This window comes from Acyrthosiphon pisum, chromosome X (genome assembly GCF_005508785.2).
Source record: "Acyrthosiphon pisum isolate AL4f chromosome X, pea_aphid_22Mar2018_4r6ur, whole genome shotgun sequence".
NCBI lineage: Eukaryota > Metazoa > Arthropoda > Insecta > Hemiptera > Aphididae > Acyrthosiphon > Acyrthosiphon pisum.
Window position 1 is genome coordinate 72,460,211 of NC_042493.1, and position 24,887 is coordinate 72,485,097.

Here is a 24,887-nt window from a genome sequence, read left to right on the forward strand (position 1 = left end):
GATCCGCCCCTGTTTATAGTTGAGAAACAACACAATAAATTAACAATTTATATACATTATTAATATAGGACGATAGTCTGTTTCCACTCATAAATCACAATGACATTTTTTTTCCAGACCAATTTCATTGCAATAAAAAAAGTTCTGGTTTCATTTTCTTATTACTGTAGTAAAATTCCAATGGAGTTACTTATTGGTAAATATTGTTCATTAACAATCTGGACAATATATTAAACTTGATTTCTTAACTACTGCCAGAATTCCAATAAATTGTATTTAATTGAGTGTCCAATTAAAATAAAATAAACCTTTTACAAAAAAAAATCAAATATAGTAGGTACATAAAGAAATGATAACAATAATACTTTATGCTATATACTTTGTGTATTTACATCATAACAATATTTTAATTTTTAAAACTACTAATATTCATAAGCTAAGGGTTACAATTAGAAATATTGAACTGAAAAAAAAAAATTTTAACCAATATTTAAAAACAACTCGAGAGAAAATGTAAACATAAATCAGATAAACCGAAAAATAACAACAATTTTGATATCAATAAAAAAAAATATATATATATAATTTTTAAAAATGTAACGAATTAATGATTTACCTTCAGGGAAAACACTAAAAACGATAAATTGTTGAATTGTTTTAAAAGTTTTTTCTCTTATATATATATTGTGAAACAACATATCATACTTTTAATTAATTTAATACTCAGAAGAGTAATATCAGTAAAAATAAATTAATATAACAAAATATTAATTGTTAATAAAATGGATAAAATAATATGTATAAAATGATCAGTTATCCCAATTTTCTGAAACAAAAAATAATAGTGATAAGTTATTTAAAAGTATTAATAAATACAACTGTAAATTTATTTCTTAAAATTTAAATTGGATGATCGATATTTACCATCTAATGAATGCACCAAATAATTAGTAGGTACATCAAATAATATGTTATCTAATCATTCTTTCTGATAGGGAACTAGTACATCTGAATTTCTCTACATTTGTTAGTTAAAAATGTTATATTATAATTATAATGCGGATATGGTCTAAGATGTTGGTAACACTAATTTGTCTACTCAATTACAAAAATGTGCCATTTTACAAATTAAAAATGGTTTCTAGAACTTAAAAATAGGTATTTATTTACTTTCTGTGAATTTTACATTTGCCAGAAATGGTTTTTACTTTTTAGCTCATAATACTTTTTTCTTTGACTACCCTTTTTCTAGCAGAAAAATATTTAACAGCCATGAAGATGATCTTTGAGGGAGGTTTCTGGTATCTAGCAAATTCTATATATATCAGGTTCTGAGCATTTCTATGCAATACCTTACCACAATGGAACTATGTCTTGAAGTAGCAATATAGCTAGGTATCGCGCAGGAAAGTGCGAAACAATCAATTTGTATTAAGCAACCGTGTGTTTCATGCTATACAGATATATTTTGTACTTAGTGAAATATTTGGGAAAAACAAAAAGAATATATGAATATTTGTTAACATTTTAATATTATTATTAAAATAATGCTATGACAAAGTGTACAATTTTATCACAACTACAAAAGTGCGTGCAGACCTTCTTATGATATTATTATCACTCGTTATTGTTTATGTTTAATTAATTAAAAAACATGTAATATTGACAAATAACAAAATGATGTCTAGGTATTATATTATTATCTACAACAACTAGTCAGTTAACAGTTGTGGTTGTTGTGAATCATGATTCATAATTATTAGTGTAATATTAATATTTATCTATAGTCTATTCAAAATGAGATCGGGACACGGCGGCAGCTACTGCGCATGGGCGTGGTTTTGTTCCGTGGCAGCGCTCGACGCGCGTCGCCGTAGTGGGGACGGCGTCTGACCAATGACCATATCGTCCCCGTTCATGGAAAACACACCAAGTCCAAAAACATGAATCAGCTTTTGCAATTTTTTCAAACTTTAAATGTATACCATATGTAACCAAATTTTTTTCTTTCTTTTTTTAATTGAGTTTCCCTTAAGGGAAGTAGCTGTTTATGAGTAGTAGTAAATAATATGACACTGTGAAATTTATAGTTCTTATTATTGTTAAAATACAAATTTCTAAGTCGATTTTTGGACTTAGTGTACTTTGCATGAACGGGGACGATATGTCTGACCGCCGCCCGACGAAAACTGGTCACCGCTGTGTACCGAACTTATTTTGAACAGACTATACTTATAATTATTAATTGTATATCATTTTTACATAATTATCTAATTTATTTGTTTATTTAAATATTTATAATTTTAATACATTTTATGCTTTTGTTACTATAATGCATTAAAAAGACTTAGGTATGCTTCTTAAAAATCTCAAATTTGAATAAAAATACCTAAATAGCATTCATAGAATCAAAAGTTGCATTACTTATAAAAATACATATTATACCCAATTGTGTAATTCTAGCTAACGTGCCAGTACTAATCCCCCTATAACATCTACAAATATAGCCACAAACACAGAAAATATGACCAAATTATATTATAAGCGGCCTAAAACTTAATGTATGGTCAATATTAACATTACCTGTTTTGTAATTATCGACAGATATTTGTTCTTGGTTTAGATATGTAACAGAGTTTACATCTGATATGTTGTTACTGTAATGTTTTTCTGATAAATCATGTCTACTGTTATTACCATGTCTCTTTTTTTCTGGTCTATTTTTAGACTTAGTATTTGTTTTTGAATTTCGTTTTGGATTCGGCTCAATAGCATCGTTAACAATTTTTTTATATTGTTGATAATGATGTGCTTTATGTTGTTCAGTATCACCGCAAATCCAAATTTCAGCATTTTGATTACTAAAAACTGATTTTAGTATAGCCAAACAACGTGATAAAGTGAGTTGATTAGGCTTATAAGTATATGGCTCTTGTTGAACTCCCAAATATCTATAACCAGTTAAATGTGATTTCATCTCTTGAAAAGCTTTTTCAAGACATCTAAAGTACGCTGAATATTGATCAAAAGGTTTAATGAATACACAAAACAATATTTCAGTGTCAATTTTGTACATCAGAAAATCACCATGAGCCATTGGTTTAATATTAATATCTTTTAATAATCTGAAATCATAAATGTTCAAATAGTAATCATTAGCATGAGGGATTATTAAGTTTTGAGGTTAATTTAAATTTAATTTCTTTATAAAACTAACTTTATTGAGCATTCATTACTTTTATAAAATTATATATTTTTAAAGGTTAGAGTGTTAGACTTAAATATATTTTTTTAAAGAATAAAAATATTTAATATTCATTAACAAATTATAAATTACCTCTCTTTAAATGGGTATTTAGTATTGATACGTTCAACAACTTCGTCATACCAATTCTCTGAATACACTGTTTTCATATTTATAAATATTATTATATCGGTTTGTTTCTCCATCTCCCACAATTGTTTAAATGTATAATTTACTTTCGGAGGAATAAAATGTTCTATTTCAAATTTCTATAGATTTAAATATAATTTAAATTAATAAAACAAACAAAATAATAATATAATAATAGTAATAACTTACTGATGAAGCCAGACATATAGTGACTTCAATATCGGATAATGTAAATATTTTTGAAATCACTTCCTTCACATCTACTATATTGAATGAGTCTAATCCATATTTTGGGATTGCCAATTTTGTTAATTTAAGGTCATTCATTTTATTACGTAAATTACACAATGCTATTTCTAAGGTAGATAATAATGGTCTTTGATTCATTTTTCTTTTTATGACTATATAAAATACATGTTGCTCATTATGTATAATATGACCAACGTCGCTCACACGTAACTGTTGATCCATTAATGCACCAATTTTACCAAATTTGTATCTAAAAATTTAACTCATTAATCAAAAATAACATTTAAAAATGTATGTATGTTTATCATACTTAAATTCAGCTGTCATGCCCATAGAACTATGAAAATCTTCACAAACACAATGTGCTAGAGAAAATTTAGAAGGCAAACCAAAGATGTCATCCTTCACTTCAAATATATTTAAGCTAAACAAAAAATATATTCAGAAAATTGCTTAATGATTTTTAAAAAATCTAGTTAATAGTAAACAATGCAATTGCAAAAAAATTATTTTAAAGATTTCAAATTAGAATAAATATAGGTATTTACAACAATTACAGCTGAAAAGGATATTTAGTTCTGCAATCTATTGTTTTAATTATTAACTGTTAGGCTACTTACATCTTCTTTTCAGTCTTCGTAATAGGTTTTTTGTATTCATGACTATTGTTATTTTCCCAGCGTTCAGTATTATTTTTGGTGGTCCTAAAAATGGGTTTATTAAGAAGTCTTATATATTATATTTAAAAGTAAAAATAAGTAAATTATACAAAAAAGTGAATAAACATTTTTTAAGGATTTATGATACAATAAATGCACACAAAATAAAATAATCTTATTGGGGGAAAAAAAATTGGTTTTGAGATACTGTTCTAAATATTAATTAATTTTAATTTATATTTTATTTTACACATTTTCAGTCTTTATAATCAGTTTTGCGTTTCCACAACCATCATTATTATCCCGATGTCAAACTTTATTTTTTGTTATCCTAAAAATTGTTTTATTAAGAATAACGTAAAGAAAAACTTCATTATCAACTAAATATAGATAAAAAAAAACTATCTGAGGCAATAGGGTTAAGAGGTTGTCAGTACAAATTGTTTTCTCTCTCTGACCTAAGAGCAACATAATAACAAATTTAAGTTCAGTAGAACCAGCTCTAGTATAAGACTGAATTAAATCAAATTTAAAGCTAGGTATATTATCTGTGTTCTTATGATACCACTTCAAAATTTAAATATTGAAAAAAAAATCAATGTAAGAATATGGATAATATTCATAAAATTAAGTTTCATAATTGGCCAATTCATTCTAATTCTAAAATTAACATAAGGTAGGTTCTACTGAACTCAAATTTGATTGTTGCAACATAGCAACATGCTCCAGCCGGGAGAGATAAGACAAATAGTGCTAAAATCCTCTTAAATATTTTATTTCAAGACAAACATTATTTTTTTTAAATATATTTTTCTAATGGGATGAACTTGGATCAACTACAACTGTCTATAATTATTAAAAGATATTTAAATGACATTGAATAGTGAATACTCTAAAAATGATACTATTTGAAACAAGTCTTTTTGCTAAATAAGCGTACATTTTAGTTAATACAGTCATGAATATTAATAGATTTGGAAATTATTTATATTTTAAAAGCTCTACTATAAAAATAATAAAGCTTAATTAAAACAATAGTATTTAAAAAAAAAAAGAAGTAAAATATATGTTTTACTAATATTGTAAGTTGAATAATAAAATAAAGTTTTGGATAAAACTAGATTTGAAAAAATAATGAATTTTTCTAGTCAATGATCATCATCCTACATACCTAATATGTACATTGTACATGATGTAAACATTTTTTTATTTTAAACGAAATTAAATAATTATTTTTAAAGTTACAATATGTATCTAAATGTAATGAAGAATTTAATTAATTTAAGCTTAATAGAAAAATTAATTAAGATTTGATAGTTAGATCCTAATTTACTAAATATTTACTATGACGGTACTTGCATATATTCAGTCTTTGAAATCGGTTTTCCATCATAATTATCCTGACATTCACCATTATTTGATGTGATCCTTAAAAATAATTGTTTATTAAGAATATTGTACTTAAAAAAACTTGATGAATTAATAATAGATTTATAAATTATAGACTTTCAGGTCGTCTGATTTATATAGGCTGTATGTATGTACACAATATAAAAAAAATCGGGTAAGTAGGTGTGTGTAGTTCTACTATATAGTAGGTTACAAGTGGATCACTGTAATGGATGGTGTTAAATTGGAAATCAATGATACAATATCATTGTATATGATAAACGATTCTGAGCAAAGACGGTTTTTCAGCCAAAGATATATTTTTATATTATATTTATATTATTATTATCAACACGGTAGCCGGGAAGTTGAATGAATATTATTTGTATATAATAATATATTTTAGAAATTTCAAGCACCCTCTAATAATATTTTTAATTTATAACACAAAACTAAAATCGTTATTCTACGTTTAAATATCTAATTTCATCCAAACTTGAACTTCGAAGTACTTACGTGGAACCTTATTTTAAATTTTTAATCCTGAGGTATAAAATTAGAACTTTTTATACATTTCTAAATGCAAAATAATTTTTTAAGTTTTCAATATGATAAATGTTGTTGAAATTTAACTTCAAATGTTTGTAAAAAAAAAATCTTCGCTTTTATTTTCAAACTGTTATTGTGAATGTGTGAGTAACCTTGTATTACATTTTCAAGCATTTTAACCAAATGAATACAATAAGAAATCAAGTGAATATCCAATGTTGTACAAAATTGAACTTTAAACTCTCATAAAAATTTAATTTGACTTTCCGATAGACATTACTTTTCTTATAAAGCTGGCGGAATGTAGTATTACATTTTTAAACCTTAGATATAAAAAGAAAATTTTTTTATGAATTTACAACTCAAAATAATTTGCAAATTTTTATGTATTTATTTGTCAACATTTAAACTTCGGACGCTCATAAATGTTACACGTCCATTGCTTTAATTATCAAAATTGTTAACTAAGTGCGTCTAAAAGCATTTCTTTCAAAATGTAAATTAACTCAGTGCGCAAAACCACCAGTGCCGTTATATATTACATGTCGCGTTATCGCCGTTAAACAGCGAGACTCGACCTCTGCCCGAGATGAACATGTCACTATCTTCAAACAAAAATATCAACAAAAACAAAAATGCGAATATACAGGTCGGTCGCCTAAATAAGCAACTAAACACAAATAATATTACACTCAATGCCAACAATATGAACGAATCTTCAAATTCTGAGTGGACACATATGCCTAATAAAAGAAATTTATCAGATTCATCCGAACCGCGTTCTCCTGATCACCTTACAAATAAAAACAAAAAATTATTTATAACAAAAAATTGTTACGAACTATTGCAAGTTGAACCTCCCATCACACAAAACTCTACCGATAACATACAAAACCCTACCTCAGAAATTCCAAACCACCACCACCAATTTTTGTGAAAGGCTTACGGAACTTTCCAGATCTATGTGCAGCACTAATTGAAAAAATTGGAGTCGACAATATTTTCTGCAAATCATCGGCAGACAGTCTGAAAATTCAAACCGCCAATCCCGATGCATACAGAACATTGATCCATTTTTTGAGAGATCTAAATGCCCAATTGCACACATACCAACTAAAGGAGGACAAGCCTATTTGTGTCGTCTTGCGAAACCAACATCCTACTACATCCACCAAACTAATAAAAAGTGAACTTGAACTGCGCCTCTTCGAAGTAAGAAAGGTCACAAATGTCCTACATAAGACCGCTAAATCACCATTACATCTGTTCTTTATCAATCTCGAGCCCACCGACGACTCAAATGAAATCTTTAAACTCTCTGATTTTCTCCACACAAAAATCAAAGTTGAAGAGCCCTACAAACCGAAAGTTATAAGCCAATGTCTAAACTGCCAAGACTATGCCAAATGTGTCTTATGTTCCGGCGACCACCCGGCCAACTATAAAGGATGCAGTGTCTATAAAGAATTGCAGCGTCGTAAAACACCAACCACAAAAAGTAACTTCTTGCACGATAATATTAAACACAATGTAAATAATTATAATGTAAAAGCAAACCACCCATTACCAACCTCATCTGGAAATAATTCAGCTGCCCCGCCTAAAACTTATGCTCAGGCCACTTCTAGCCAACCATCACAGTCCTCTCCTCCAATCCCCTCTAGTGATCTAACTGCAACCATATCTTCCTTTGTGGACAAACTAAAGTCACTCATCAATCCGCTGATCGCTCTCCTAACTCAAGTAATTACTTCCCTTCTTAATAAAAAAAATGAATAACTCATACACTAATAATTCTTTATCAATTATATTATTCAACGCAAACGGTCTAAAAAATCACGTCAATCAACTGCAGTGTTCTATTCGACAAACGCATTGACATCGCTCTAATCTCCGAAATCCATTTCACTGAGTATTCTTATATATCTATTCCTGCTTATAGCCTAATCAAATCCAACCATCCAGATGGCACAGCTCATGGCGGAGCAGCCATACTCATTAAATCCAATCTTAAATACTACCAACTGTCAAATACTCTCAAAATCATTTCCAATCATGTTCCATTTCAATTACAATTAATAATATCCCTATTGCTATCGCCGCAATCTATAGTCCATCTAGACATAATTTAACTATTGATAACCTTACCAACTTTTTTGACTCAACGGCCAATAACTTCATTATTGGTGGTGATTATAACGCGAAACACCAAAGTTGGGGTTGCCGAGTCACCAACCCTCGTGGAAACTTGCTCTATAATTTCACCAATACGAAAAAATACAAAATTCTTACACCCCTTGGCCAACCTCAGTTAGGAAAAAACCTGACATTCTGGACATCTTCGTCATAAAAATTCCTAGTAACTTATACTATTCAATTAATAATATTCTGGATCTTAACTCTGACCATTCGTCCGTCATTCTCAACATTGATGCCACACCGCAAACACGCACTATTTGTCCCAAACTTTTTATGGCAGCAACTGACCACCTTAAATTTCATAACATCATAGCCGATGAAATTAACCTAAAAATAAGCTTAAAATCTGCTCAGGAGATTGACGATGCAGTTGACAATTTAACAACCCTTATTCAATCAGCGGCTTCTAAATCAAACAACCTAAACACTACCATGAACTCAGCTCATAAACACCCTTTTGTGTCTGAGCAAGTCCGCTCATTAATAGTCGAAAAGCGCAGAGCAAGAGCACGTTACCAAACCACACGGTTACCCTCACATAGAAGTGCATATAATAAATTAGAAAATTCATAAAAAAAATGTCTAGCTAAAAGCAAAGCTGACATGTACGAACAAAAACTAACCTCACTCTCCTCTGTAGACGGAAGCTTATGGCGCGAAACCAAAAAACTACTTCAATATAAACGCCCCTCAGTCCCACTCAAAAAACCAGATAATTCACTTGCCTTCTCTAACAACGATAAGGCCGAAGTTTTTGAAGCTCATCTTTAAGAAACATTCCAACCACATCATGATATACTTACACCTGAACACATTGATGAGGTAAACACCTACCTAAACTTACCATCTTCAATAAGTCGACCAGAAAAATATTCCACCCCAAATGAAGTTAAACAGACCATCCAAAAATACTCACTAAAAAAATCACCCGGCTTTAATCTGATTACGGCCAAAGTAGTTAGGTGCCTTCCCAAAAAAGCCATAGTACTAATAACATATATTTTTAATGCTATTCTCAGACTGTCATATTTTCCGATGCTATGGAAATTCTCCAAAATTGTTCTGTTCTCTAAGCCTAACAAACCACTCGATATCCCAACCTTATTCAGACCAATAAGTCTCTTGCTTTTCCTATCAAAGGTTTTAGAAAGACTTATTCTAAGACGCATTATTCCACATATTATCACTAACAACATACTTCCGAATACTCAATTCGGGTTCCGCAACTCACATAGCACGATACATCAATTACATCGAGTTGTTGATGTTATTTCTACATCTCTTGAAAAAAAGCTCTATTGCTCTTGCATTTTTCTCGACGTTCCACAAGCCTTTGACCGGGTTTGGCATGAAGGCCTCCAATTCAAACTTAAAAAATTTATTCCCAACCCACTATACCTATTAATCAAATCTTATTTAACTGATAGACATTTCCAAGTCCAATTTAATTCGGAAATCGCACCAATCAATGCGGGTGTACCTCAAGGTGGTATACTTTCCCCTTTTCTGTTTAACATTTACGTGGCTGACCAACCATGCAACAAACCATCGTAGCAGATTATGCCGATGACAAAGTTATCTTATCCATCAATGAGGATCCTTTAACTGCCTCATCAAACCCACAAGTACATCTTAACCACTTGTCTGAGTGGTATACAAAATGGCAAGTGAAAATTAACCAAAACAAATCTATACATACAACATTCACACTCAAACAAGGAATTTGTCCAAACATTACTCTCAATAACGTCCAAATTCCCACATCCGACACAGTTAAATATTCAGGATTATTTCTTGATAAAAGACTTACATGGAAGAAACACCTCCAAACCAAACGACTAACCTTAAACAATCGCATGCGCATGCTCAGACCTTTGATAATTAGAAATAAGAACTCCACTCTAAACACCAAACCAATAATCTACAAAGCTCTACTCAAACCAATCTGGACATATAGACTTCAATCGTGGGGTGCAGCAAAAAAATCTAACAATAATAGAATCCAAACTTTCCAAAACATATCACTCCGACGATTATCCAATGCTCCGCCCTATATTTCTAACCACGCTCTTCATAATGATGTCCATATGAAAACAATAGATGAGGAAGCACGCACTTCCTACAAACGATTTCATAAACGACTTCAAACTCATCCTAACCCTCTCATAAAAGATCTTTCAATCCTTACTCTCCCAGGAATTCCTAACCGCAGATTAAAAAGAAACTGGTGTCGTGGTAACCTTTTACAAAACTTTAACGTCTAACGTCTCATGGTCAAAAAATAAAAAAATCTAACTAATCAATAGCCAAGAGTCACTAATGGGTGGTTGCTTAATTCACAACTTTCATGTCATTTAAATAACTCTCAGCATATAAACTTACTGTGCAAAACTGTATAGATTGTTTATTTCAAATAAAAATATATATATAAAAAAAAAAAAAAACATTCAGTAATAATTTCATGAATTTACAGTAATTTTTTTAAGAGTTACACTAAAAACCATAATCGATTTATTCCTTGGATTTTTTTTTAGTTTTCAGGCGCTTTTGAAAACTACTGGGATTTTTAAACTTTGATCCTCCCGATGCACCAACTAGATTCACTTTCCACCAAAAGAGACACTAAAATTGAAAATCAAAGTATTTTTTCAACTACTTCATCGTAAAATCAATACATTCATCACTACTTTCAAAATCTAAAATAGCTAATTTTCAATTCTTTTTTAAAGTTACAACATGTATACTAATTATGTAATAATTAATTATTTCAAGTATTTAAAGCTTAATAGAAAAACCAACATAGCGTTGATAGTTAGATCCTATTGTTCTAAATATTTAGTATGACGGGTTACTTACATATTTTCAGTCATTGAAGTCGGTTTTCTGTTCTCAATACCATCATCATTTTCCCAGCATCTACCATTATTTGATGTGATCCTTAAAAATATTTTTTTTTATTAAGATTTTACTTAAAAGAACTTGATAAATTAATTGTAGATGGGCTTTCCTAGGGTATGTGGTTTATGAATAGATGGACACAATATAAAAAATATCCATTTTTTTTTCTTATAAATTAAATAATATTAAATCACAAAGATAAATGGAATTTACATATGAGATCCTTATTGTTCTAAATATTTACTATGATGGTACTTACATATTTTCAGACTTTGTATTTGATTCACTATTCGTATAATTATCAAAATCTTTCCAGTGGACATCATTATTTTTTGTGATCCTAAAAATTTTTTTTTATTGAAGATACTGGATAAGTGATATTTAAAATAACATTATTCATATATTTTACATAGAGACTTCCCAAAGGTTTATATAGGTTGTATTCAATATATAAAAAGTTCTTTTTGGATTTTACTGAGCAATGCATGTGTAATGATTTTACAATGATGAATTTTTTTTTTAACGCTTCAATTTTTACCTCAAACTTATCTGGTGGAAAAGTGAATCTAGTTGATGCATTCAAATTATAAGAATAAAATTCCCAGTAATTAACAAAAAAAAAAAAATAAGGATTAACGGGGATTCTACACAAAACCTACCATTTTCTATACACTATAACATATAATATTTTTACTCTTTTTAAACATAGGTATAAGGAAATTTGGATTTTGATAAGTTTTTGTTTTTGAATTATTTTCAATAAAAAATTGTTCTTTAGGTCAAAACTTTGAAAATACAAATACAATACAAAATTCCTTGTAAGTTTTTCTACCTTAAACAAAAAAAAAAAAGGTTAGCAGAAAGTCAAATAAATTTGTTAAGAGCATTTGAAATTCAAATTTTTATGACATTGGATACTTACTTGTAAATTAAGAGTTTCTCATCAAACTGTTATAATAGCAATTCAAAAATATTTAAGGTATATATAAACATTTTAAGTTCAAATTTTGATCAACTTCAAAAAAATTATGAAAATTTGCAAACTATTTTATGGTTGAAAATATATAAAATTGTATACATTGTTGCTCATAAGTAGTTCATACTGTAACCAAAAAGTCTTAAACTATATAAGTATGGTACTTTTTAGTTTTTAATAGTTTAAGTTAAAATTTAGACAAAACAAGATATTTAAACAATGAATAATGAGTTTAGGTATTTTTTGTAATTTAAAAATATTATTATAATAATATAGGGTGACTGTCTTCACTCAGATTTTGCTTTTACACATCCATTACAGTGACTTACACAACAACTGCAATATAGCAGAGCTATACCCACTTGCCCACCCTTTTTATTAATTTAATTATTTAATTTTAAATTATAATATAAATGTATTATGTAGGTATGTAAGAATCTCAATTATACAAATCTAAAGAGATAAAAATATTGTTTTAGAATTCTGTTAATTTGAATATAAGGTATGGCAATACTTACATATTTTCAGTTGTTGTAATTGGTTCTTTATTTTCATAATCATTGTGATTTTTCAAGAGTTCACCATTATTTTCGTTGATTCTAAATAATTGTTTTATTATGAATGAGGTTAAGAATTAGAATATTATTAACTTTTTATGGAGGAACTTTGTAATATTATGACTAATGACTAATTATATGAACTTAATAATTAAACTGACACAAACACTTCATGAAAAATCAATGCCATTTATTCTACGCTTTATGAAATACAAAAAAAAAAAGAAAATCATTTATGTATATTTTTTATGAAATGAACTTAAAGTTGTGTAACTTTTTCATTATCTGACCATCTCATTTCTAAAATAAAATTAAAAATGTTATTACACATAAAAACCTATTACGATAAACTAGTCTGAATTATGAACGGGTTTCTCTTCATTACACATATAATATAAGAATACTAATTTAGACTGTATAGATATGAAATTTTATTAAGGGGATTCGATAACGTGATTTTCTGTTTTCGTCTAAGACACGTGTAACATAGTATTTTAGACGTGTTTTTTGCCAAACATACCAATTGATCTAATGAAGCGATGAAAATTCTGAAAACAGATTTGAATTCGTCATCAAGTTTACTCTGAATCGACTTTTCCACATTTTTGATTTTTTGATTTTAGCCTCTCCAAAAATTGAAATACAAAAATTTTCAAATACTCTTTTTTTCTATGACTTTTTCTAGAATTTAGGAGATAATATCAAAAATGTGGGAAAGTCGATTTCAAGTAGACTTGATGACAAATTCAAATCTGTTTTCAGAATTCTTATCGCTTCATTAGACGAAAACAGAAAATCACGGTATCAAATCCCCTTAAAACAAAAAAAACCCAAAAAACCATATACCATAAACTATATACCATATAAGTTGAAATTGAAGAAACTATCCTAGAGATTAATTGTAAAATAAAATAAGTATTTTATAAAATACTTTTACAGATAAAATATTTTATTTGGCTGATGATTGTATATTTAATTGTATACTTCAGGGTAGAAAGAGAAGACTCAATTATTATTAACTACTAAAATATAACTGCATCAGAGATAAAACATTTTAATTTTAAACAAAACAAATTAAGAAAAAAATATCAAGTAATTAATTTTTATAATTGTAAAATAAATTTCTTAACAATATTTTTCTGTTCATTATTACATTTACTAATCAAGTTTCCTTTGGGTGCCAGGGGCTACAATACTAATTTTGGTATGTAGTAACTTATGAATTACAATCAATTTTCCTTATAATCTGAGCGCCTATAAATATTATTGATAATGAAACTCAATGAAAGGGAATTTGTTAGTTCAATTGAGATGCTAAAAAACAATGGAATAAAGACACAAACATGGCTAACAGAAATATATAGCGACAAATTAAATACATAAAAATATCAGACATTCTTAAAAAGTCAAAAGTAATAGCTTTACTCAAACCAAAAAAGACTGGAATGGAAGCAGGAAATTACCGACCCATAACACTTCTCAGTAATACGTACAAGCTATTGGAGAGATTAGTATTAAACCGAATACAACCAACCATGGATAAATACATATCAATAGAGCAAGTTGAGTTCAGAAACAACCATGGATGTGGAGCAGGTCTTAGCGCTTACCACAATGATCTAGGCTAAATTCCTGAAGACGAGCAGTGTTAATAGATTTATCTGCTGCATAATATAATACTGTCTGAAAAGAAGGGCTCTTGATTAATGGGACTTTCAAATATTGCACCACTAGAAATCACTAGAACTGAATACCATCAACCGACAAACTCAAATATATTTACAAAAACAATTAACAAATTTATCACTTCTTCTTATTTCAACCGACGCCAAGACATTGCAATCACCCGCACCAGAATCGGACACGCCTTACTCACCCACTCATATTTAATTAGCAAAGAACCACAACCAATATGTGACTCATGTAACACTGCATTAACCATCAAACACATAGTGGAAGAGTGCACACAATACTCTTTAACACTTTATAATAAACGTTTAATTATCATAGAACTTTGATCTGGCTGCATAATTGTTCACAGAAGACTAAGACATTCTCAAAGTCAAGGAATCATTGAACACAATTATCAGGATATTGTGAGCATAATACTTCAAGTTTATAGAATAATCAAAAAGGGCACATGTAAAGCTTTCTTTAGCACCAAACAAAAAATTAGTTTGACTTCTCAAATTGTAACATTTGATTTGATTAAGAAACTTTCAACTGGCAACAAAGTACTTTAATTGAAGAAATGTATAAGTAACATAATATAAATATGGAACAATTATGTATAGTTCAATTTGTAATAAATAAATAGTTGTTGAAATCGATTACACAGCAGCAAATTTGTGATTTATTTATAACAGTGAAGAAATCGAAAAAGAGCGTCAAGCACACAAAGGACAAATTAAATTTATAGTTACCAACCAATTCAATTTTCAACATATTATTAAGAATATAAAATATAAATAATTTATTATAGGACAGCAATGCACATATTTCAAAGTGTATTGGAGATAAATTATTAATTAATATTTAATTTATTAATTATTATTTAATGCCTGTTGTTAAAGTTTATTATGTATTTAAATAAACAAATAAATTAAATAACAGTAATTAATAACACTTCAGTTGTATTTCAGAAAGTGAATGGCTGAATAATAAAAATTACATAATGTCAAAATGTTGTCTCCATTTAATAAAAAGTTGTAAATAATAATATAATGATTTTTTTTTTTTAATTTCACAAAGCATAAAAAATGGTGTCCAATTCATGATGTGGCTAACTTTTCAGTTTTCACGAAACAAAGATTTCACTAAGTGAACGTGACATACAGGTTAACAATTAATTAAAATAAATGTAATTTTTTATTAACTAAATAATTTAATTTTAGGTTATAATTCAGTCTATACATAATAAAGAATCAGAATTATTTAAAGTTTAGAAGGAACATACATTTAGTTGTTTGAATATTATTAAATATGATGAAACTTACATTATTTCAGTCTTTGTAATCGGACTTCTGCTTTCATTACCATCATCATTTTCCCGGTGATCAACGTTATTTTTTGTGACCCTTTAAAAAATAGTTTTATTAATTATAAAAATAACAAAAATAAAAACATGATTCATTAAATATAGATGAGATTCTATGCACTTTTATTTTCATGAATAATAATTAACATGTACCATTTTGTTAGAGGTATAATCAGTGGTGCATACTCAGGATTCTTAATGGGGAGGGGGGGATATACAGTAAAACTTCGGTAAGATGGAAACCCTGTTACCACGAACAATTCCTTTAGTCCCGATGCAATTACAACTTAATTAATGTGAACCCTGTATAGTCGGAAACTCTGTAAAGCCGTAACACGTAAAAGTCTTAAAAAACTTACGAAATAAACAAAACACGTTTACGCAGTCTGAGTAGAACTCACTCAATTTTGGTTCTAGAGTAAAAATACCTATTAAAAATTGAATTGTGAAAATATTTCTGAGGGCAAGAATATGCGTTTTTTTCCATTATTTTCAATATAATGTTCATTATATCGTTTGGAAATAGCAAAAATTTCAACATTTTTAAATGACCTGTCTTGCCTTCCTAAATATTGTCATCTTATAATTTTGTAATAGGTGTTTTTATTCAAACACCAAAATTGAGCGAGTTCTACTTAGACTGCGTAAAGACATTTTGTCTAGTATGTGATTCGTGCGTAAGACGGTGACAACACATACGGGTGAGATGTCCTCTTGAGAGGACATCAGGGAACTATTAGTTTACTCTCTCTCGGATCCACGAGCAACATTGCAAATTTACGTTTAGCAGAACCAACCTTGTGTTGTTATGTTTAAAATGAGTGAATTGACTAATATCAAACTTTAAGTAAAGTACATTATCCGTGTCCATACACTGGCTATTTTATGATATTTTTATTTTGATGTAAGTTATGAGCGTGTAAATTATTAAAATTCACAATTGCTTATAAATTGTATAAAAATTAAAATATTATAAAAAAGCAAATGAAGGGGACACAGGTTTGTAGTTAGTACAAAGGCTCGAAGCTTTAAAATAGGTAAATTCACTCTAATATTAAAAGTAATAACACAGGGCTGGTTCTGCTAAATATAAATTTGCTTTGTTGCACGTGAGTCAGGGAGAGAAAACGTATAGTGAGGTGACATCCTCTGAAGTACTTCAAATTATACAAAAACATTTGCTTTTGGGTTGAAATAACTAAAAAATAACCCAATTTTAACAACATTTTAAAAAATAGCATAATATTGTAAATATTATTTAATTATTAATAAAAAAAAAATACCTACAATTTTTGATTCCCATTGATTTTGTATTGATTTTCCATTGGTTCTATATTTTTATGGATATCAAGGTTTTTGCTATCATTCTTATACATTGATGCACTACCAATAGAAGTGTCTTTACTATTGCTATTGTTAGCTACTTCAAAACAATCAGTTTTCTCAGGTTCATTATTTAATGACAGTTTGTTTTCGCTTTTAAAACTATCAGATTTGTTTGTAAAAATGTTATCTTTGTCCTGATAAGGATTTCCATTAGGTGTTTCTTTATTTGACATTCTGTGCAACAAAATTAATATAAATGAAAATTGATACTCAATAAATTATGAATAGGTAGCTAATTAGTTAGTTAAAATAGTATCAAGCATACATAAAAGTAGCAAACAACACCAAAAATGTTTTCTTCAAATTATTATTCAATATTATTTATGTTAGAATTATTAAAAATGATTAGGTCGAAATTCAATGTAAAAAATTTTTATTTAAGTAGATATTACCGTATTTAGAATGGCCCAGTGACATCATTGGGCCGAACTCGAATATAACTACCTAACTTGTATATGCAAAAGTTACTTACATCACACAATGAATTACCTATACTCTGTTCCAAGAGAGAATAATCATTTTCGCACCACGACTGCGGGCTTCAGCGCACCAGACCCCAATTCCTTTTCCAAGTATCCTAAACAATAAAATGTCACCCGAGACTGGACATTTCCAACTCGTGACAAACCGATTACTTTTTTTTTCCAAATTCTCGTAGGAACATTATTTAGCAAACTGATTTAACTTTTTTGGAACAGAGTATACCTAAAAATGTTATTTGTTTGATTTACGTAAAATTGAGTGACTTGTATCAGAATTGCAATATAAATTATAGTTTTTATTAAACATTAAAAATGCTAAGAGAGATAATAGCTGGATACGCCATTTTATGTTACAATAAGTGTTTGGTGCTGGTACAATGTGTGCATAAAAAAAACTAAACAATGTATACAAATTCTGATTCCGCAGTTTGCATAAAAACACATCACAACATGATCATCGCACGTAAAACAAAAATTCAAAAATATACTTTAGATGTAATTAAATCCTTAACTATAAATTATTGTATAAAGCAAGCAACTTTTACACTTAAAAGATAGGAAATTATGGCCCAATGACGTCCGCGTCTTTTTTAATTCCTCATAATTTATTAAATAATTTGAGTGGAAATATAAAACCATTAAAACCTATACCATTTTTCTTACAACTGAAACTACTTCCAAATTAAAAAACTTATTTTTTTTTGTTTCGTGTTCCTTTAACATAAGTAATGCAATAATATTATTAATAAACTCTTTTACTTGTCTTTGTCGTATTTGGTTTTAAACTTGAATCGTTTGTCCATTAATTTGTTTTCATTTATTGTTTTAGTTATTAGTAACATTGCAGTATTTTTGATAGGTTGTCTTTTTTTAACTCTTGCAGATCCAATGTCCTCGGAAGTAGTAATTCTAAAAAATAACAAATACATTTTAAAGAGGAGTTGATTGAATATTTTAATTTCAACAATTACATAACAGAAACGTAAATTGATTAAATATATACCTAGCAAACATATATAATCTACATGATGTCTATGATATGTTTATACATCTATGTATAAGTCGATAACATCCAAGATCTTCTTTTTTTATTAGTTTTACCAACTACTATAGCCATTAGCATTTTGTGGTAGTTACGGTTGGTTTTGAGTAACACGTGAGGATATGAGGAGAGGATACGTCGATAAAAGCCCAAGTGGTCACCCAAACGTGAGCTAGCGACCCTGAACAATGCTTAACCGCAGCACACATTAACAACTGCGGCCAAGCAATGCGCAACACCCGGGGCTTCTATGATCTCTTGTTTATTAACACGTTTAACGCCGCCCGTGATTTCAGAAACGACGGAAAAAACGAAAATTAAAACCACCTATACCTTTTAGATTTAGAGTTCATTGTCAATGGCTTATCTTAATTTCAGTTTATTAAAAAAAAAATCCAATTTAATTATAGCATATATAAACTTTTTGATGCATTAACGTGTCGCCGGCCTATTGGAATAAGCTCTGTTGACACGTCAGCGACATTGAAAGTGTTAATTTTAGACGCGTATAGAATATCTATATTTATATTAAATTTTTGCATCTTTCATTTGTCCTGAAGTTGATAAATATTTATAGATACTACATTTTAATCATTATAAAATAATGTTTCTTTTAGTGTATTTTTCATTATTATTATTTTTGTTATTTGTTATAAACACAGAAGGTACTATTATAAAGTGTTTTATTGTTTGTTAGTTTGTTACCTATGTAAGTATTGTTATGTCTTTAGGGTATAATATAATATTATACAGTGTGTAACAGGAATACCGGACAGATGAAATAACATTTGTTCTAATTAATATTAGTATTATTTATAGTTTAAGGTCACTTGCGCTATATGTGTAAAATAAAATAAATTATTTTTATTTTTTACGAGGGGTAAATACCCGACAGAAAGTTTGAACACCAGATTACTGATTTCAATGATTATACCTATGATTACCCATGATTTACTACAAAGATTACCTATGATTACCCATAAATACCCATGATTACCATCACCTTATGTACACTGATTACCCCCCAAGGTGTTTACCCCTCGATTTTTTAGTACTGAAAATAAAAAAATTTATATTTGATTTAAATATTTTGGAATTCAAAACAGCTAATTTGTAAATCTGATTATAAGAACAATTTTGATGGTAAAAACATTTATCTAAGTTAAGTAGTTTATTTTTTAGAATTTTTTTAAATATCAATATTATTTTGATTAATTAATTAGGAACGTAATAAATATTTTCAAAATATAATTGTTGGGAATTTGCTGATATGAGTATATTTCTTAAATTAGTTACTAATCATATAATTTTAACAATTGTTGTCATACGTTTAAGTAGCATCACTTTTTTTTTTTGTCAGTTATTCCTGTTACACTCTGTAACAAATATACCCAAAAATTATACATTTACTATTTTATTTTGTTTGAAATTGTTTTTGAATCAACCCAGTAGTATTAATTTTTTTTATTTAATTAGTATGTATTTATTTATTTTACTATATAATAATTAATTTCAACTGATGTAGTATAGATTTTGACATTATTTGGTATTGTCATGACTGCAATTGATATTAATACCATCAAGATAATTCATATCTGATTTACAATAAGACATCAGTATCTAGCATCATAATAAATTATAAAAATAGTCACGATACAATTGATAACACGCATATTTTGAGCTGAAACCATTTGTAGTAGACACTTGATACATAATAAATAGACCTTAGATGTTTATGTACATGAAATTATTTGCATATGTAAGGACTAAAAAAAATATGCACTAAAAATAACCAGAATCGTTAAATAAGCACTTATATTCGTAAAAAAAAAAAATGTCACACGGTTGTTACATTATACTCGCATGTTTTTTTGTGCTGTCTTCACACAAATACATAAATAATTTTGCATTCAGAATAACCTTTTTTTAATTATATTTAGTTTTAGAGTAAATTAATCAATCATACAATTCAAAGGTAAGACTAAGGCATCAAGAAAGTTTTTTTGGGATCATTGTTTTGAAGTGATTTATGATCATTTTAAGATAGTATATTTTTCGGAAAATTATAAATCATTACTAATTATTACACAATTAAAATATCTATAAAAATGAAACGTGTAGCCCTGGATAATATTCTTACCTCTAAATTATAATATTACAGTCCATTCTATTATTATACAATGGATTATTCTGAGTGCAACATTTGATATTTAAATGCAAGTTCAGACACAAAGCATAAGTATAACATGTCCTGTTATTGCTGTTTTATATAATTATTTAACTAATTGGATTTAAAAATAAAAATATTTTTTTTTTTTTCAAAAATAATTTATACTTAAATTAATACTCACTCTTCTTTAACTTTTTCTTCGCTGTTTTCAGAATTAGTACTGTAAAAATAATTAAATAATAATTTTAACATTTAATTAATATAAACGTTGACAATACAAAATAATTTTCTAAGAATACTTTAATATTTTAACATAAATTAAATACTCACATTTCTCTCGATTTTCCAGGAATTTGAGACGTAGGTCTATAAAAGAAGAAACAATAAAATCACCGCTTTTATAATATTTTAATAAGACCTAATATAATATTTTAGTAGGTACTTACTTTTGTTCAACTCCATCATAATACTGAGAATCACACCTAAACATATTAAATTATTATTATTCATTGTTGGTATGGAATCTATAAATAAATTATTTTAAGAAAAAATTATACATCAAAATCATCAACTTATTTAAATTATTCTTAAAATATAAGTTTGTTTGAAACTTACTCTTCATTTAATTTGCAATTTACAATATTAGCATTAGCTTCATTTACTATTTTTTGCTCTGCAACTTTATTACAGTCAAAAACGGATTGACCATTACACCTGTATAGAAAAAACATTGAATTATAAAAATATATGAAGGTATGGGAGGAATATTTTATTTTATTTAAGCAGTTTTTTTTTTGCATTTCTGGAAAGGTTTTAAACTAAAAATCAGTCCTTATATTATGCATATTATGTAGTAAAAGCCATGACAAAATAAACAGGCATGTTAGCAAGATAACATAGCATATGAAATTTACCCGGACTAAGAATATAAACACTAAAACTTGAAAGCTATAATCTACATTGTCCAGTTGATTTTGATTTTTCCATGTCTATGGGACATGCATAATATAATTGAAAATGGAACTTTAGCTAGTATGTTTGTTGATTAATCATGGTATAAGCAGCTGCTTAGAGATATATTTTTTTTACTAGTATGTAGGTATATATGTAAAAAAAACACTATGTTATAAAGTTCTTAATTTTTTTTGTGAGTAGTTAACTTACTCATGGTTTAACAATTTATTTTCAGTATCAGACATAACTAATTTTGTAGAATATTTATTTTTTTGATTTTCATGACTAAAATAAAAATGACAATAATGCATTTAGGGATATATAAACATTAAGTAAAGTCAACTGTAATAACTCAAAATACTTGATGGTTCAATTATGTTTTGTTGTTCTTAAAATTGCAGTTGCCTATTGGATTTGAATATTTGTTTAGGAAGTTAAAATATAGTGAGGTACTTACTCTTTATTGATTTTATCTATTAATTCAGTCACCATATCATTCATTATAATATCAACAACTTTATATATTTGATTTGGTTTTTCATTTTTATTGATGTGATTAGAAATAAAATAACTATCACACCTTGCAGTAAGGTTAATATTGAATTATTTTTTAACTCAACTTTAATAAGTTAAAATAGTTGATACCTAATTTTTTATCTTTAATATTGAGTTATCTAGAGACTAGAGTTATCTGTTATATGTATATTTATGCATATATAAGTTTATTGCTAAACCCATTTATTTAATTAAGTTTAACTTTATCCCAATAGGTAATTTCATTTTGTAGGAAATTAATATAATATGACTATGTACAATGTAATTACCCTTCAGTCACATTGTCTATTAATCCATTCGCAATATCACCAATAACTTTATTTTCTCCTTTTTGTTCTTCATTTTTATCCATGTGATTGGAATGCAAATCGCACCTTGGGGGAAAAATAAACATTGAATTATTTTAAAACGCAAACTACAGCGACTGAAAATTCTAGAAAATGTAATAATTTTTTATATAGATTTAAAACAATAATTTGTTATTAGCAATAACTTGTCTAAGAAATTAAAATATAATTAGTTGTTACTTGTTACTTACTCTCTGTCTATTAATTCATTAACCGTATCATTGATAACTTTAAATACTTCTTTTAGTTCTTCATTTTTATTGGTTTGATTAGAAAAAGAATTAGCATCGCACCTTTAAGGAAATAAAAATATGAAGAGAAATATATAATATGTTGGTTTACTTAAATTATGAAACAATTTGTTTAAATCTTATTAAGTAGGTACATAATACTGAATTATATAGGTAGATAACTAAATAAAGCTAATATTAATTAAGTTAAATATAATGAAAAGTAGGTATATTTTAAAGAAAGATAGAAATAAGTAGGTACATATAATTATTCAGAATTTTGAATTTAAACTTTTCTAAAAAATGTATAAATCAAATTTACTAGTACCTTTTTTCAATAGTTTTCTCATGTGAATCTTCTGCCTTTTCAGTTGATTTAAGATAATCAGATAAAACTTCTAAAAATGAACTAATCTGGAACATCACAACTGCCGCAAAATAGCAGAAAATTCTTAGCATGTACTTCATCAAGTTCAAGTAACTATAGATCGATTTCCAACGTTTAACTCCATCCGATAATGTTCTAAATTTATAAAATAAACAATAGGTAAGTATTTTTAATTAAAAATGTAAAATGTATGATTTTTTAAAAACATTTAAAGCCCATGTTATATGTTGGAAATTACCTACACAGAATCTTTATGAAAAATAAAAATGCATAATAAAGCATATTTTAATTATTTTTTCATAAAATACATGTTTTTTTTTAATTTTTAATAGGTAAGTAGAATACTCATATTATAGAGGATATTTTTGGTCGTTTTACAGAATACTTGGCAGCATATTATATTCAGTTATATTTCAATTATTTTTAATCTAAAAATATAGACCCTAGTTTCATTGTAAAAAACAAATTTACACATGGGACACCAGGAGAATATTTATGTAGGTAGTTGGTAAAGGGGGCAGCAGTCCCCCCCCCCCAATAATTTTCTTTGAATACTACTTGTGTACCTGGTACCTACCACATACATATAATTACACATATTTGTACAAGCCTCTCTGAAAGTCTGAATTAATAAAAACCGAAAAAATCGTGATTCCAAACGCCTCGTGCCCGATCACCGCCACCCACCACCCGAGGATAACGGGTCCGTCGGTCAACGGTCGTTACGCGCATTCAAAATAACCACTCACTTGTGCGTAGCATCCGCCATGGCGTTCGTGGATTCTAGTCGCGGGGTCTGTCGCTTCAACGTGGATTGAGATCGCCACTCGGTCGCTTCGACGCTTCCGTTCTGGGGAAAACGTGGCGAGCGCAGAACAGCAATCGGAATGACCAGGAACAGGCACGCGTGGACGACGAACGGACGGTGACGAAAAACGTATAACTGCGGTTTACGACTACACCAGCACAGACGAGGTTAGTACCAAACCATAGTACCAGGCTATAGTGCGCCAACGCGGTATAAAACGAAGAAAGTAGCAAACGGTTCACAACGGTCGTGCGGTCCGGCGGCGTCCGGTACTTCGGCGGTTCGGCGAGTGGCGACAACGAAGTGTGGAAACGAGTAATGACTAATGACTAATGACAGTGATAATTGCGACGTGCGCCCAGTGCAACCACGGCCTTAGACATAATATAATAATATTTTGATCGTTGGTAAATAAAAATATTATTATATTATCCAGCAAAGTCACGTCATAATATATGGTCATATCGATGGCTACACGGCAAAATGTCGTATATCGATATAGAGATATAAATAATAATTTAGAGCTGTCAGCTGAGTGCAGCCAATCTCCGATCTCGGACTTGAATGTTTTGGTGGATATTTTAACTAATGTAGGTACTGGGCGACAACGATTTTTGT

The 24,887-nt window shown here is 28.4% G+C and overlaps 1 protein-coding gene across 3 annotated transcripts; it reads right to left on the reverse strand.

Annotated features, from left to right (window-relative positions):
• Positions 1–365: 365 nt before the first annotated feature.
• Positions 366–24,587, reverse strand: LOC100570440 (GRIP and coiled-coil domain-containing protein PFC0235w). 3 transcript variants are annotated; one of them, XM_008185407.3, is made up of 21 exons: positions 24,211–24,587; positions 23,402–23,596; positions 23,035–23,136; positions 22,766–22,870; positions 21,603–21,701; positions 21,434–21,469; positions 21,318–21,353; positions 21,169–21,207; positions 18,535–18,684; positions 17,195–17,467; positions 15,867–15,947; positions 12,832–12,912; positions 11,597–11,677; positions 11,296–11,376; positions 5,662–5,730; positions 4,264–4,347; positions 3,954–4,067; positions 3,584–3,893; positions 3,338–3,513; positions 2,584–3,125; positions 366–826 (listed from the first exon to the last, which is right to left on the reverse strand). In XM_008185407.3, exons 1-21 carry the CDS (start codon positions 24,228–24,230, stop codon positions 810–812), a joined length of 2,691 nt encoding a protein of 896 aa, XP_008183629.1. In that variant the 5' UTR covers positions 24,231–24,587; the 3' UTR covers positions 366–809. The 3 variants fall into 3 exon arrangements, with proteins under 3 accessions (XP_008183629.1, XP_016662883.1, XP_016662904.1); XM_016807394.2 differs by lacking the exon at positions 5,662–5,730; XM_016807415.2 differs by lacking the exons at positions 11,296–11,376; positions 11,597–11,677 and having other exon boundaries at positions 24,211–24,586.
• Positions 24,588–24,887: the final 300 nt, after the last annotated feature.